At 48.4% G+C, this 17,141-nt stretch overlaps 1 protein-coding gene across 2 annotated transcripts in view; it reads right to left on the reverse strand.

Annotated features, from left to right (window-relative positions):
• PRKCB (protein kinase C beta) overlaps nucleotides 1-17,141 on the reverse strand; it is a 304,436-nt gene that overhangs the window by 124,863 nt on the left and 162,432 nt on the right. For both annotated transcript variants that reach the window (XM_023616107.2, XM_023616108.2), the window contains exon 5: nucleotides 16,253-16,381. In XM_023616107.2, coding sequence (XP_023471875.1) covers nucleotides 16,253-16,381 — 129 coding nt within the window. The remainder of the gene's footprint in view (nucleotides 1-16,252; nucleotides 16,382-17,141) is intronic.

Here is a 17,141-nt window from a genome sequence, read left to right on the forward strand (position 1 = left end):
AGGGGGACAGAAGCCCCCAGAGCTCTGCTCTCCTGACCCACGCCAATGCAGCCTCCTCATTTGCATCTCATTTGCTTTGCATTCTTAACGGGACTCCAGCTTAACTTGGAGAAATCATTCTGTCACGTGCTGAAGAGAGGCTCTGCCACTGTGTTCGTGTAAATGATCCCATGGGGGGGGAGGGGTCCACAAAGCAAGTCTGCGCAACGGTCTCTGCCCTCCAGGAAAACATGACCTCGATCAGACCACAGTGATGCAGACAGATGGGGACCAAACTATTCCAGGACGGATGACCAACTAAATAAAGCCGTGTTTACATCATGCACAAGGCCAGACACAGGGAAAATTCCAAATGTTTTCAAGAGGCCGTGTTAGAGTGATTCGGGCTAATTGCATGCAAGTCTTGTACGATGAATGTCAGACGGCACCAGCATCACACAAATGAGCTGTCAGCGGCTTGGGGAAAAGGCGCTTTCCCCTCTTCAGAACAGTTCCTGTTTTGTTTGATTGATACACACACATCCCTCCTTGGCAAAGGGTTTTCCATTTTATTGTCCAAAAGCCACAGGCTCCCCCAGTATCCCTGAAGGATCACGGCACTGATTCTCAGTAGAATGTGGGTGCTAAAATCTCTATATTAAGGCACACCTGGGTTAACATCCCGGCTCTGGCATTTACTAGCTGCATGACCTTAGCCAAGTCACTCAACCTTTCTGAATTTCAGTCCCCTCCTCCATAGGATGGGGACGATATTAGTATCTATCTCATAAGGATTAAATGATATAATGCATGTAAAAGTGCTTGGTACCTTGCCTGGTGCTTCTTACAAAATAAAAGTCAAGAGCTACCACTTATAGTTGAGCAAACAAGAAATGGAGTTGGAAACATATAACTTAAAGAAACTATTAGAACTACAACAGCCACAATAACGGATTCCCACTTGAGTGGGAATTCCTTACAATGAATTAGAAAGCCTTCAGCAGCTGCCTCGATGTTGCCTCTGATCTCCTCTCCTGCTCTCCTCCCCTTGGCTCTCTCCATGCAGACACGCAAGCCTCCTTGCTATTTCCTCAAGCATGCTGAGCATGCTCAGGCCACAGGGCCTTTGCACTGGCTGTTCTTCTGCCTGCAATGCTCTTCTGCAGCTGCATGGACTGCTCCCTCCTTCATCTCCTTCAAAAATCTTCACTCAAATGTCCCCATCTCAGTGACTCTCTGCCACTATGTCTAAATTTGCAAGTCCTGTCCCCCCCTGCCGATACTTCCCATCTTCCTTTTCTGCTTTATTTTTCTCCTTAGCACTTACCATCTGACATACTCTATATTTTACCTATTTACCCACTTCATCATCTGTCCCACACTCTACAACAGAGGTCTGCAAACTATACCTGCAGACCAAGTGCAGCCAGCCGGCTGTTTTTGCAAATAAAACTGTATTGGAACAGAGGCACACCCATTTGTTTCCATCCTGCTGGTGGCTGCTTTCACGCCACAAGGGCAGAGTTGAGTAGTTGTGACAGCGGCCATATGGCTCTAAAGTCTCTCTGGTCCTTAACAGGAAAAGCCCGTGGAACCCACATTGTAACAGAAGCTCTAAGAGGCCCGGACTTCGTCTTGGTCTCTGACAAATCCCCGTGACTAGGCCAGGGCCTGACACCTACAAGATGCTCCACAATAACACCATTTTGCCAAATGAGTGAACTAAAAATGGCAGCATACCTGTGCTGCAGGTATGTGGGGGAGGGAACCAGAGGGATGGTGTCAGAGAGCAAAATCCTGCTCAGGAAGTCAGAGCTACAAAGCAGTGAAATGAAGTTGTGCCACAGCTAGTCATTACAATAGACAGTTAAAGTACCAGAAGAGAGAATTAAAAATGGTGTCCTCCAGGTAGTAGTTCTCAGAGGGGGTCCCACGGAACAACAATCCAGCAGCAGCCCCTGGCAACTTGATGGAAATTCAAATTCTCAGGCGTAACCCAGACCCACTGAATCAGACCCCCGGGGGATGGACGCTCTGTAGGTGATCCCGAAGCACATACCATACTAGAGAGCGGAACTGGGGTTGGGGCACGGGACTCTGCTTTTTGTCACGAGTTCTTTAATGCACATTGGGTTTTTAACTCTACACCTAGACTAGTTTGATAATATAATTAAATAAAAATAGCTTAAAATGTATTAATCATAATTTTTCATTTTCTGTATTTCTGATGCTTTGACATCTGGGGCCTTGCTGACCGAGGACAGACAGCCCTTTCGAGGGCTGGCCAGTTCCTAGAGATAGTATATGACTTATTGCAAGTGCACCTTTCATGCATAAACCATCCCGTCCAGAGCCCGCACCCCAACCCCCTCCTCTATGAGGCTCTTCCACTCTGGGCCACTCTTCCCTTGCCCTCGTCACCCCAGGGACAGGGACCAGACAACCAGGGACACCGCTGTGCCCTGGGCCCACTGAAATGATTCCAACCTGCCAAGCCAACACCTGCTCACCCTGCCTCACTCCTTCCTTCCCATGGAATCCACGAGAAGGGCTCTTGCCCACGTTTTCCCCTCGCTCCTTCTGCCTCCTTACGGACCTTTGTGCTGCCCTGTGGGGCCCTCCACAGTGTGCCTCTTCTCTTGGAATCCGTGAGTAACAAACTATTCTTTCAATGACAATCATCTCCTGATCTGTTGGTTTCACCATGCCTAAATAATAATAAGACCTACATTTTAATACAAAAAGATAAACAAACATGGGGGAGGGGTTGGGCAAGTGGCTCAGACCTAATACAAAGAACAGAGTGGGGGAGGTGACATCCAGAAGACACTGGCAGAAGAGCGAGAGGACACAAAAAGCTCTCAACACAGCCCTAGAGTAAAGGGCCCCATCCAACGAGATGAAATGCATCCAGCCCAACCTTGAGTCTGAACAAAAACCAAAAACTGCGCAAGGAGGGAAGAAACAGGCCAGCAGCACCTGGGGTAGTAGATTTAAGAGGTTAAACCAAGACAAATCAACAGTGTGATGTGGCTGGCCTTACCCTAAACCCACCCAAAACCAACAATGTCACCTCAGGATGCAGAAAGAAAATTATGTTGTCTAGAACAGTGTTGTTCAAATGGTCATGACACATTTGTCAATGGTCAGCGAAATCAATTAAGCGTCAAGACCATTTTTCTTAAAGGGTTTCTGAAAGGAAGGAGAACAGAACAGGACAGGACAGAAGGCTGCAGAAGAGAGGACACTCTATCCAAATGCATAGCTAGCATAAGTAGAAGTATTATTTCACGACAGTTTGATTTCAGCTGTGAGTGTGCATGTGTGTGTGCTTGTGTGATGCGTGTGTGTGACATGTAAAACATACTTCTCATAACGAGCTGCAATCACAAACGTTGGAAAACCCCTGATCTAGGCCGAGGAAGGGGGCGCTCCCTCTCTCCTCTGCCCCACTGGAGGGTTCTCTCTACCTCGGGGCATCATGCTTGACAGGAAGCCATTCCAGCTGGAGTGGTGTCTGGGGGCAGTTCTGGGGCTGTGTTGGTGAAGGGACACTTAGCTACGCCACGTGGTGTTCGAAGTTGTGAGTTGTGGGTTAGGGATTAGATAGCAAATGGCCGAAGGAGTTGGGGCAGCTTCACCTGGGAACTGAAAGATTCTGGGGCACCTACAACTGTCCTTGAATAAGTAAAAGGCTGTCAACACACCTGTACTGGCTGACCCAAGGCATGAAACTAGTAAAAGCTTCATGAAGTTAATCGACACCCACCGTGGCAGCTCTGGGATTCCCTACCAACATGCACCCCGTCCGTCGGCACCATTGTACTTCCTCTCATCTTCCCACTCACCCTCCCGACCTCACCATCCCCAGCTCCACCAAGTCTGTGGAAAGTCTAATTCCTCCAGGAAATCCCCTGTTCCACGGTCTGCATAGTGGCCCTGATTTCCCAAATGATACAGGCGTCTCGCAAGGCCCAGCTTCCATGATGCTAGGTGGGAAGCCCATTCTGCCGTGAAGACCTGCCCTTCCCCGGAGCCCAAATCACTTTGCATCCTGATGTTTCCCTGTGACCTGAACGCCCCGTGAGCATCTCTTCATTTTTAAGTGAGAAAACTTTCTCAAGATACGCTGTGAAGCTTACTCTACCCTCTACCTCTCACCTTCCGGATGCCCTCAATTCTAACGGCTGGAGCTGCCCCAAAGAGTGCTCCCCAGGAGGCAGGAGGACAGACCCTGGAATCAGACAGCCCAGGTGTGAATCCTAGATGTGCCACTTCATAACTGTGGTTACTTAACTTCTCCAAGCTGCAGCTTCTTCATGCGAACAATGGGGTTAAAACTTCAAAGGTTCGAGATGAGCATGACAGGAGATGGTCCCCTGAAAGCACCTGGCAGATAGTAAGTGCTTAGCAAATGTTGGCCGAATCTATCACTGGAACAGTGTGTCTTAAAGTGACAGGCTTACAAACCAGGTCCCTTGATACCTCAGCTGGGGAGATACCCCTCAGGCCATTTTAGGCAGAGTGGTGCAGCCGCCCTGAGCGGTCCCAAAGCCTCACTTCCTCATAAAAGATTTACCTTAGGTGTTGTACTCCAGGATGTGCTGTGCCAGGGAGGGTAATAATAAGAGAAATAACAACAGCTGACATCTACTAGGGGAGCCTCTGACCAAGGCACTCTCTGCCTGCCCATTACAGGCAGGGACTCCAGGAAGATGGACTTCTGTCTCAGGAAACCACGCCCTGACTTGCCCACTTTGGGAGGAAATAAACAGGAAACTCCAAACTCAGGAATCTGACAAAAATCAGTCAGGACACTCAGAAAGGACGGAGTAAATCATGCCAACTAGAACAATAGCAAATACACACAGGACCGCTCATACATCCCAGGGGGTGTTCTAAATGCTTTACATAGACCACTGAGAGAACGCAATGATGCTATGAGGTGGGTACCCTCACTACCCTCACCTTGTCCTCCTGAGCTACCCAGGTGTTCCCTACCTTCCAAGCAGGAAGGGTGGCAGGTATCAAAGGACCCAGTCCCTGGCCTCCTGCAGTGAGGTTTAGAGAGAAGACTTTCTCCATCTGTCCACCTCTCACAACCCAGGAGTTGAGCCAGCCTCTTGGGCAGGTCTAGGACAAGAAAGTCTGCCTTTCTGCAAAAAGACAAGCCGACTTGAAGAAGTGGCATCAGCCTTACAGTCCAGCAAACACTGGCTCCCATACTCCCAAAGGAGAAAAACGGGCAAGCAGGGAGGGTTGGGCAAACAGAGCCTAGGAAGCAAAATCTCCATCAGCACAAGGCAGCCGGTCCCGCACCTCGGCTTCCTCGTCTGTAGAATGGGAGCACTGCACTCACGGCTGAGGGGGTGCCTGTGGAGCTCCTAGCACCAGTCGGCACATGGGAAGTGGTCTAGAAAAGGGGGCTGCTGTTAATGTTATCCACCATCACCACCCCACCAATGCAGGATAGAGGCAGGACAGGTGATGCTCCAGAGCATAGTGCTCTAGAACCAGCACTCAGCCTCAAGTCCCAGCTCCATCTCTTCCGAACTGTGTGATTTGGGCAAGTTATTGAACCTCCCTCTCTGCGCCTCAGCTTCCTCATCTGTAAAATGGAGACAATAGCAACTATCTCATAGGGTTGTTGATAGCATTATGTGAGCGATTGGAAAAGGGCTTAGCCCAGGGCCTGGCACTCATCCTCCCTGTTCTTTGCCTTGTTGGCAGTAGTAGTAGAGAACCCCAGGGAGATGGAGAGGCCACTCAAGAGCCTGAACCGCATCTCCCATGGCCCTTACTGCCCCACGGGGCCCAGCACAGCGCCTGGGTCACGGGGCGCACTCAGTAAGTGTCAGCCATGGGCCCTCCTCTCTTCCATCACTCTTGGATCTTAGACCCAGGCTACCTCCTCCAGGGAGCAACCTGGGACATCTCCAGCCCATACCACTTCCTCCCTCATCTAAACTCCAATCACAAGAAAGATTCGGACCCAGCAGTACTGAGGCAACTGGCTGAAGATGAGCAGGTCTTTTCCACGACCTTGACACTAAGCTATTCCTGACCTACGCCCTAAAGGAATTGCCCACATTGCCCCACCTCCCACCTCTCGCCCCCTGGAATGCTGGGCATGTCTCTAATACTTTCATAGCCATCAACCGTATCTTTCCAGTGTATGCTCGGATGTGCTGAAATCTGACAGATGGACCCTGGGTGCAAATGCTGCCTCCTCCATGTGCTGACAGCACGACCAGAGGCAGGTGCTCAGATTCTTCAAGGTTTGGTTTCCTCCTTTGCAAAATGAGGAAAATAAAATGACCGCACTCATACGGTGGTTGTGGGACTGCACACAGTGACCTTGCACGATGCTCCTTGAATACTCTTAGCATCTAAAGCCCCCTGCACTTAGAAAGAAACTCAAACCCCTCGAGGCTCACAGGCCTACCTGGCACCTGTCCACCCTCCAGCCTCACCTCCCTGCCCATCACTAGGCTCCAGCTGCACCATTTTCAGCCAGTCCCTGCAAGCACAAGCCCACCACCTCCTCCCTCAGGGTCTTTGCCTGTGCTGTTCCCTCTGTCTGGCATGTTCTTCCCTGGATTTTCAGTGAGCTGGCTTCCTCCTGCTCACGATTCAGGTCTCAACCCCAGGCCATCGTCTCTGCCGATGACCCACAGGTCATCCTCAATCAAGTCACTCTGCTTTATTTTATTTTCTTCTTGGCCTTTATCACTATCTGAAAGTATTTTGTTTGCTTGGTGTTCATTTCCCATCATTAGAAAGAACTCAAGTGCCACAAGAGCAGGCGCTTGTCTGTCTTGTTCATGACGGTAAGCAGTGCCTGGCACACAGGAGGCACCCAATGAAGATTTGTTGAAGAAGTGGAGGAGCCAGGATGCAAACCCAGGCCTGACTTCCAAGCCCCTGCTCAAGCCCTGTGATCACAGACTACCCTGGCCTATAATTAGTATAGACCTGCAGCGAGTCAATGAGAAAAGCAGGCTGGGGCCAGTGACTGGAAAGCAAGGTGTGCCTTCTCCCCCTGGGTGGCAGGAGACAAGGCTCAGGGTCATTTTACACGAACGGCTCAAGCCAGGGGCTCATGCTACACGAGGCCTGTTCCAGGGCAGGCAGGTGGGTTTGGGCCACCAACAAAAGGGGATTCTGGCCCCTAAAGTACTGACACCAACCCTCCTGCCCGCTGAAATGCCACGGCCGAGGTGGGGCTGGATGGCACACCACCCCAGGCACGAAGAGCACGGGTAAAGCCCGCCACCTAGTGGACAAGTCACATCTTCCTGTTCCATTGTGACTGTCTGCAGCCAGCAAAGGGTTATGGAATTTTAAAGCGCATACAAACCACCTCGTGGTGAAACGCAGATTCTGATTCAGCCAGTCTGGATGGAACCTGCGATTCTGCATTTCTAACCAGCTCCCGGGTGATGCTGATGCTCCTGGGCCACAGAGCACACTTAGAGCAGCCAGGGCCTACAGTTTGTGAAGTGTGAACACCCCAAGTGAAACTCTGAGGCCTGGGGAGGCCACACACTGGGAAACAGAATTGGAAGGCACCAGAGTATTTGAAGATTTTTAAGTCAAAGAAGTCAGACCTGGAGGCAGAGTGGGGATGGAAGGGGTATTAGTGTGGGCTGCCACGCAAGGGGCAGAGGGAAGAGGACACGCTTCCTGGGCAGCAGTAAGGGGGGTGCAGGTGACAAGGGCTGCACAAAGGCATCCGATGGCAAACACCACGAGAGTCAGGGATCAGGCCCAGCTCACAGGATGGATGCCACACAAGACACAGACGAGTGACAGTGCAAACACCCAGCCAGGGCCTGGGCCTAGCTCTACCCTGGCAGAGAACCACCCAGCAGTCCTCAGAGCCACAAACACCCTGTCACTGGCATCAGCCACTTAATTTCACTGCTTAGTTTTTTCTATACAGAGATTTTTCTGGGTTTATTTTATTTTTCAAAAATTGCAAAAGTGGTGTTTATTGCAACCGGAGAAACAATTCCTAAGACCTAAAAAGAGGTGACACAACCTCCTCCCGGCCCCAGTCTCTCTCCACTTCCACTTCCCCAAACCTTCTGTGATCCCAGTGTTTACAGCCTGACTTGTACCCTTCCACACTTTTCTTCCCACCCTTATAAAACTATACAAACATAACTTCACACACAGGAAGTGTCTGTTGCAGCTGCTTATTTCTTCGCAATGAGATCATACTAAATATATTTTTATGCAACCTAATCCTCTCACTTAACAATACATCAAAGACGTTCCTGCAGGTCAGGGGTTGGCAAAGGTTTTCGGTAAGAGCCAGAGACTAAAAGTTTTAGGCTCTGTAGACCATATAGGCTCTGCCACAACTACTCAATGAACTCACCACTGTATCATAAAAAGTAGCTATAGTCAATTTGTAAACGACTGGATGGGGCTGTGTTCCAATAAAACTTTATTTACAAAAACAGGCAGCGGGCCAGATTTGGCCCACAGGCCATAGTTTGCCAACCCCTGCTCCAGGTCAATAGCTGTAGCTCTAACCCATTGGTGTTTTGTTTTTAATAATCTAGAATTTTTATTCTTTAAGATTTTGAAGTAATAAAAGTATAATTTGCAGTATAATATGCATACAAAAAGTGTACAAATCATAATTGCATAGTTTGATGAATTTTCAGAAAGTGAATACATCTGTGTAATTAGTTCCCATATCAAAAAACAGAACATGACCAGCTCCATGGAAGCCTCACATGCCATTTTACCTCACTGTTTTCAACAACTGCATAATATCCTATAAAATGGATAGACCCTAATTAGGCTGATTCCAATTCTTTGCCACCACAAACAAAACATCAATAAACATGCTTGTTCTGGACTCTATTTCCTTGCATGCTGGTGTTTTATTTTTATAAACAAGGATAGACTCTCAAAAAGGAAATTTGAGAGTCAAAATGTCCTTCTGTACTCATACTGTAATAGGTATCGTGGGACCACTTCCCCCAAAGGCACTAACAAGTCACAGCCCTGCAGGCCCAGCAGCGCCCCTTTTGACGCAGTTCAGCAGGCATTTGGAAAACACAGCACATCTGCATGTTTGGGGGCCCTGGGCAGTGGCCTGAGCTTGATAATTCTCATGAAACTTAAATGTTCAGGGAAGAAGAGAAGGAATAATGAGTAGAAAGACTTCACCTCCCTTCATCTCCTCAAGTCAACACCGTCTCCTTCAGTGTCACCTATTACCTCACAAGCCAAAAGGCTTCAAAGGAAGGGAGGGCAGGGATCCTTGCCCTGGCCTCATGGGTGTGCAGACAACCATCTACAATGCGCTGAGAAAGACGGTTAGAGTTCATCGACGGAGATGCGATTTAACTCAATTTCTTTATTACAAAAACACTGAGGGGAAGCAAAGTAACGTGGGTGTCTTGCTGAGGTTTGTTTTAAGGGAATTCATTCTCCGACGAGTACACAACCAAGTGTTTTCAACAAACCTATTTTACTGCATCACAATTTCTCAAAAAAAAAATAAAATCCAGCAACTCTTAAGTATGACGTAGTCTAAGAGATCGTAGGCACTATGGTGCCCCAGCTCCCAGAGCTCACGGGTGTGTGGGTGTGTGTGGGTATGCATGTCTGCACACGCAGGTCATTTCTCTGAGAATGGTGTTCACAGCTTGCACCAGACCCCCAATGGCAGCTGTGACATCAAAAAAGAGGATTAATTTGGTAGGGGTTAGAGTTACACAGTAGTATGCATTTGTTAAAACTCAACCACTGTACACTTAAGGGTGTGTGCATTTCACTGTATGCAAATTTTACCTCAAAAGTAAAAAAAAGGAACTGTAAATAAGTTTTCAATTCTTCTTGGTGATGTACATGCTGAAGCATTTAGAGGGAACTGAATTGATGTTTTCAATTTACCTTGAAATGTGTCAAAAATAAGATGGATTGATGGATGGAGAGCAAGATGCATGGTTATGTGATTAAGTAAGTGTAGTAAATGTCAATGGCAGGATCTAGGTGGTGAATAAATGAGTGTTCACTGTAAAATTACTTCAGCTTTGCTGTATGTTGGACATTTTTCATAATAAAACGTTGGGGAAAAAATACTAGCCAGTAATGTATAACGGAGGGGGGGGAATCCACAAGAACTGGGTCCTATCCCCACTCCATGATGTGAGCCCTTGAGAAGTTACTTCCTTTCTCTGGGCCTCAGTGACCCAGCTGTTTAATGGGGGGCAGGGGGGTGGTGGTTAACGGTTCTCTGCACCGCCTTCCATCATGGACAACGATGGTGCTGCAGTGTCACTTTGTGCAAGATCTGGGCATCTCTTGAAAGAGATTCTTTGGGGAGGAATGGCTTTGAAGGCAGACTTGTCCCCTAGTGGGTCCTGGTGGCCTAGTTTATTCTCACTTCATGTCCCTTCAGTTGATGCAAGGCTGGGTAATATTTTGAGATATTAATCCATCTGGATTTTTCTTCATTACATTTTCCTTTTCCTCCCCTCTTCTCTTTCCCTTTAAAGCAAAAAGCCAGCCCAGGGAAGTATGCGGCAGAGCAAAAAGCAGAAATAGCCTTCAGGTCATTCTGGCTCTGTGTTCCAAACTCCCAAAACCCAGAGGTTTTAAAGAAGAAATCATGGTAAAGTAGGGGATTTGTGGACACAGAGTATCCAAAAAAAACTTGAAGTGCAGTGAATTTTAACCTGGTAAGAAGAAGATTGCTTGTGGCTAATAAAAGGAAGAAAGATTTTAAAAGATTCCAAGAGCCCCAGGGAATTGGCAAGACCCCAGGTTGTGACATTCATCCAAAGAGACTTGTCTTGTCCCCTGCTGTATCCCAAGGGTCTAGAATATGCCTGACAAACAGTAGAAACTGAATAAATATTGTTGAATGAATAAGTGACAGACTGGGAGAGTGAGTGAATAGATTCTAGAGGAGCTTATACCCAGAACATAGGGAAGGAAGCCATACTCAACAGCTACTAGTCTCCCACATTCCTGCCATTTCTGGTCTCCACGCTTCCATGCAGTGTTCCCTCTGCCTGGAATGCAGCATCATGGTAAGACTGTGGCTGTGGAGCCAGACTGCCTGGGCTCAAATCTGAGACCCAGCATTTACTGTGTGACTCCTGGAAAGTTACTTACCTGGCTCTGTGCCTCAGTTTCCTCACATATAAAAAGGGGATAATAATAACACTCTGACAGAGCATTGTTGTGAAGATGAATGGGTTGACCCTGTAAAGCTCTTGGCATGTAGTAAGTACTCAATAAACACAGCTAGTATTATTTTTCTTATTTACCCTGACACAAAGCTTGCTCCATCCAGATAACTCCTACACATCTTACAGACTCAACTCAGACATGGCCTCCTTCTGGAAGCTTCTGCGTGCTCCCATAGTACCATCACACTACTTGCCATGTTGCAATATAATTATCTCCGTCTATCATTCCCACTAGGCTGTGAGCTCCCTGAGGGCAGAGACTAGATCTCATTTGTAATTGGATCCAACCTAGTACTCAGACCCTTCCTGAATGAATGAATGAATGAACACCTATGCTTACTGAGCTCATCTCACCTTCCTCACACTGTAAATGCCTAATCATTCCAAATCTCCCCCACCTCCCGCCCTGGACCTCAGGTAGAGTATACCCATGCCTGCCCTCTGCTCTTCTGGTCTTGTCCCGCCATATTGCTTTTAGAAGGAAGATGCTCAAATGGAATATCCAGGTGAAGGGTCCTCACAGGTTTTCCTGTGCTCCTTCCCCTTTGTTAGAGGCCCCAAGAAGGCACAACCTTCTCCACCTCGCAACAGTTCTTTATATAACAAGAGGGGCTTCTGTGAGTCTTCACCATCAGCTTCCTTTCTCCTAAGAGTGCTCGTCAAACCTCTTTTGCCATCTAGCGTGTAGGTAGATGTGATCCTCAACTTTCCCCAATAGCTTGTCAAGAATTTATGCCTCTTTGGTGCTCTTCGTTTTTTCATGTGTGGATGTCAGATCTTGGGAAGGATTTAAATACCATAACACTGGGAGCACCTAAGTCTTTCTGGAGATGCTTCAGTCTAAGAAGGTTCTATACAAAACAATGCAATGGTAAGAACACTGAATGGGAGTCCCCGCCCTCCCCGACAAAAAAAAATTTTTTTAATTGCTCCTTCTGATTTTTTAAGAACAGCTCAGCCTCAACTTCTGTGAGAGATAATTATGGATATGGTTAAGGATTTGCAGACGGCTGTAACGTAGAAGAAAGTAAATAATGAAATGCCGGTTGTTAGGTTAATAGGGAGATACCGAATTGAAAGAGGGTTATATATATATGAAGACATGGGCTTCACACACTCCAGAGCATTTTACAACTTGAATCTGGGCTTCTGACATTGTATTGCCTGCTCCCATGACACCACCGAGCATCATGAAGCCCACACGGCTTCCTGTGATTCCACAAGTCCCATTGCCCTGTGTCTTTCCTATATTATCCAGGCAGCGAGGGTGGTGACGGCTGCAAAGGGTAGGTCCCAGTGCCAGTAATAGCTGCTGTTGACTTGGACCTGGTCCTTAAGATTTTCTGTGTGGTCTCCTTCCTATAAGAATAAGTGTGTGAAATGGACTATCTGCTGAACTTCAGCTCTTGACTTCAGAAGGCACTGATCTGAGGATCATCTGCGAGGTCCTGGTATCTAACAGGATCCTCGAGTGGCATCTCATTCATACATGTGTCCACTGGTTCCACAGATATTTAGTGATGCTCATCACACTAGGTGCTGGAGAAAGAGTGATGAGCCAAAGCACATACAGTCCTGCTCTCCTGGAGCTTAAAGGCCAGTGGGAAAGGCGGACACTAATGAACCCCAACATTAAACCGCAACTGACACAAGATCAAGTTCAGGATACCATAAGCGTCTACCACAGGGAAAGGTCAGAAGAAGCTTCCTTGATGGTGAAAATGAGCTGGGACCTACAGAAAGAGGACAAGTGAACTGCTGGAAGAAGACAAGAGGGCAGAGACAAACATTCTGGACTGAGGGAACAGAATATGCAGATGTCCTAGCGTGGGAGCAGCCTGGAGAGGATGAAGGATTAAAAGAAAAGAGGGGGAGACAAGGAATAGAGAGCAATATCCTTATGTTAGATTTAGTCTGTCCTAAGGGGAATGAGAACCATCGACCAGCTTTTTAAAGGAGACTGAGCAGATTTCCGTTCTGATGGAATGGAAAGGGTTCTGCAAGAACCCTGAGAGCAGATATAAAGCCTGGATTTCAGCGGCCAAGGGAGATGCAGAAACCTTCAGATCTTTCAGAAGCACCTGTAGCCTGGTGGCCTCTGGAGATGCTGAGATTGCCAAAGAGCAAGTGACGTTGACAGCAATGTGCAGAGCTTCCCGGGCTGGTGAGTAGAAAGTCCTAAGATTGAACGTGCTCTACGGTCTGGATGAAGTGCTGGCTGTGGCCAGCACGGTGAAGGGGCAACAGCAGGGCACAGTGACCTGCAGTCAGGAGGCCCAAGAGTTCATCCCTGCTCGACACCTGACACCAGGCAAGCCGTTCAGCCTCACTGAGTCTTAGTTTCCCCTTCTATATGGTGGCAACAATGCTACCTCCATCAGATGGCCCGACATCAAAGCACTTGGAAACCCTGCTAGCTGTTTAACTAATGCTAACAAAGTTAGTCTGCCTCAAAGGTTAAGGCAGCCCCAACTTTCTTCCCTTCCCCCTTGTTATGGGTTGAATTCTGCCTCCAAAAAAGATACTTTCAAGTCCTAACCCCAGTACCTGTGAATGTGACCTTGTTTGGAAATACAGTCTTTGCAGATGTAACCACCTTGAGATGAGGTCATACTAGATCAGGGTGGCCCTAATCCAATGCCTGGTGTCCCTATAAGAAGAGGAAATTTGGGCATAGAGACACACAGGGAAGAATGCCATGTGATGATGGAGACAGAGATTGGAGCGATGCCTCTACAAGTGAGGGAACACCAAAGATTGATGGCAGCTACCAGAAACTAAGAGAGAGGCACGGAGCAGGCTCTCCCTCAGAGCCTCCAGAAGGAACCAGCCTGCAGACACTGATCTCAGTCTGGCCTCCAGAGCTGTAACAGAATAAATATCTGTTGTTTGTTTGTAGTACTTTGTTACAGCAGCTCTAAGAAACAAATACGCCCTCAATTCATAGGCATGTACTGGGATTGTCTGAAAATCATGTCTTGTGAGCAAGATATGCCAGAGTATATCTACAACTAAGGGGGAAGACTTCAACCTTGAATTTGAAGAGGTGTCGTATTGTGTACTACATGGAACAAAGACTCCCCAAGAAATGCACATAAGAAGTAACTTAGCTAAACCACAAAGGGATTAAATAAGGGGTGAGGGCGGGGGGAGCGCAGGAAACTAAACTAAAAAGTAACCTGGTTTAGGGTACTTAAGAGTCGAACAGACCTAGGTGATGAAGTGTGTGACTCTCCACACCTGTTTCCTGATGGGTAGATGACAATCCTACTTAGCTCATTAGAGTTGCTGAAAAAACTTAAGATATTGCCTGTAATTGCTCTGCACAGTGACTGATACATTAAAAATATCAAATGTTAGCTTTTGTTTTATTATTATTAATGGTGTGCGCTTTTGGAAGCATAACTTCTCTGAGCCTTAATATCTTCATTCATAAAACAAGCACAATAGATGCTTGTTTTTCATAAAGTTGTCGTGAGGATTGAAGGAGATAACATGTAAGGCTTTTTTTATGGAGATATAACTGACACCTAACTTTGTGTAAGTTTAAGGTATACAATGTGTCAATTTCAGACATTAATATATTGCAATACAATTACCACAGCAGCGTTAGCTAACACCTCTATCACATCACATAATTCTCATTTCTTTTTTGTGGTGGGAACAATGGATGAACCTTGAGAGCATTATGCTAAGCAGGGTTTTGAGCACTGTGCATCCAATGGGTTCCACAAGCGTTGGCTGTTCCCAGTAACATATTTGAGCCAGTGTGGTTCCTAGAGAACGACAGCAGAGGGCAGCAGGGTCTCATTTTTGCCCCTCCAGCCCCAGGAAGCTTAGTGGGGAAAACTAGTCTCTCTGGAATCCACCACGGCAGCCTTCTAGGGCCCTCAAGCATCCCACTGGGAGGAAGTCAGCCGTTTGCCAAAAAAGCAATTCACTGGAATGTACATTTCCTACGAGCTCACTAGGTGTCAGGAACCTTAGTTTAAAACAGAGATTGTACGTTATACGGATATTTTTCAACTTTTATATGGCGTAGGTGAGGCCCCTCCCAGCACAGGGCTCAGCATATCAGAGCTGCTGAACCATTCCGGGGCCTCAGAAACTTTTTTTTTTGCAAAATCAATCCCTTCCATGATCAGTTTCCTAAGTTACCAAGTCATAGAACCTTGCTTACATTAATTGGTTATCAAGTCCAAGTAGTTTGTCACAAGGCTTTGTGACAGAATTCCTCCAAAGTTTTAGTCCCGTTCAGGTCGAGCTCAGTGTTGGTTTTACCGTAGCTTTATGGCTGAGTATTTACCAGCCCAGAGCAGCCGGATTTCCATTTTGCTTGAGCTTCCTATGCCAGAGCCAAGTATTTCTCGAATGCTCCGTTGCATGAGCGACAGACACCATCCTCCTCTCTAGTCCCCTAGTCCCACTGCACCTCTTCAGGAGGCTGTATTGCCCCTCTTTCTTATTATTATGAAGTATCTCAGAAGTGCAAAAAGTATAGAGAATAGTATCACAGGGATCAGCGTAGCCACCTCAGGTTTGAGAAAGAAACATTTCGAATAGAAGGAAAGCCCCCAAGGATGCAGACCGCATCTCACCTCCTCCCCAAGATGCAACACTCTCCCAAATAGGGTGTTTATCATCAAGACTCTATTTTTCCCAATGGAAAAGTTTGAGGAACGACCAAGCATCCCTTCTCTGGAATCTTAGTAAAGGAAATAGAACTGCACACTCCAAAGACGCTGAGCCAAAGAGTGGGAAAGGGAGGGGGAAGCTTGCAGAAGTCAGAAGTCCAGGCGCCCCATCTCTGAGCTCCAGGCAGCCCGAGGTGCTCACAGCGGAGCTCTGTGGTGTACACTTTCTAAGGATGCCCAACAGCGGGGAAGGCCGTAATCGGGGGCGGGGGGTGGGGGGGCGCAGGCAGTGTCACGCCACCTCCCTCCCCCGCCCCCGCGGCCGCCCATCCCTCCTCAGCCTCCCCTCCCCCAACATCCGCATCGAGCAAGGTCTGGACCCAGAGGAGCGGGCGCAGGAGCCCCAGCGCCACCTACCGACAACGATGAGGACTTCCCTCTCGATGTGGGCCTGGATGTAGATGCGGCCGCGGCGCTCCGTGTGGTCCGTGCCGCAGAGGCTGGGGACGTTCATCACGCAGCGCTTGTGGACGTTCATCATGCAGGCTGCGAGGGCAGAGAGGCGCGCGGCTCAGGCTGGTGCCCACGGCATCTGCCCCCACCGGGCCTGGCTGGGTCCCCCCTGCTCCCCTTCTTTCCTCCAAGGCTGGCCAAGCAAGACCAGCCTGCCCTGCCCGAGTCTCATCTGAGGGGCTTCTCCAACTCTTTTCCCCAGGCCCTGACGGACAGAGGTGGAACTTGTCCGCCCTCCCCCAAGGCTAAGGGAGGCACACCACCCCCCACCCCCGACCCCACCCCCCACCCCCAGCATATTCCCAACAGCTCGAAAGCCAGAGTCACCAACTTCAATGCCACGGGCAGCAGGTAACACAAGGGAGGGAAGATGTGGGAGTGGTGGAACTTGGCCCACCTGAGAACGCAGCAGCCCCCATGCAGGCGCAGCCTTGCGAGGTGCGCGCCCAAAGTTCCCATTTTTCAAGATAAGCAGGAATCCCGACTTGTATGTGACATCACCCGATTTTTAAATATTGACAACTAACAGGTTGGGTTCCCTGGGAAGAGAGGCTGAAGAGTTTTGAGCAGCTTTATGGCGAGTGCTCTGGGGATGAAGGAGCTGGCGCACCACGCAGAGGCACTGAAGCTGAAGGGGTGGGGAGGCCAGGGCTCTGACCACCTTTCAGAGTTGTCCCAACTTGAGACAAGAGGGCCGGGCCAGTCTTTGGCCACGCCCCGGGAGGGGCATCACCGTGGGGAGACCCCAAGGGCTATTCCTAATGCGGGGCCCACCTGTGAACCCACAGCGGCT

The sequence above is a fragment of the Equus caballus genome, chromosome 13 (genome assembly GCF_041296265.1).
Source record: "Equus caballus isolate H_3958 breed thoroughbred chromosome 13, TB-T2T, whole genome shotgun sequence".
NCBI lineage: Eukaryota > Metazoa > Chordata > Mammalia > Perissodactyla > Equidae > Equus > Equus caballus.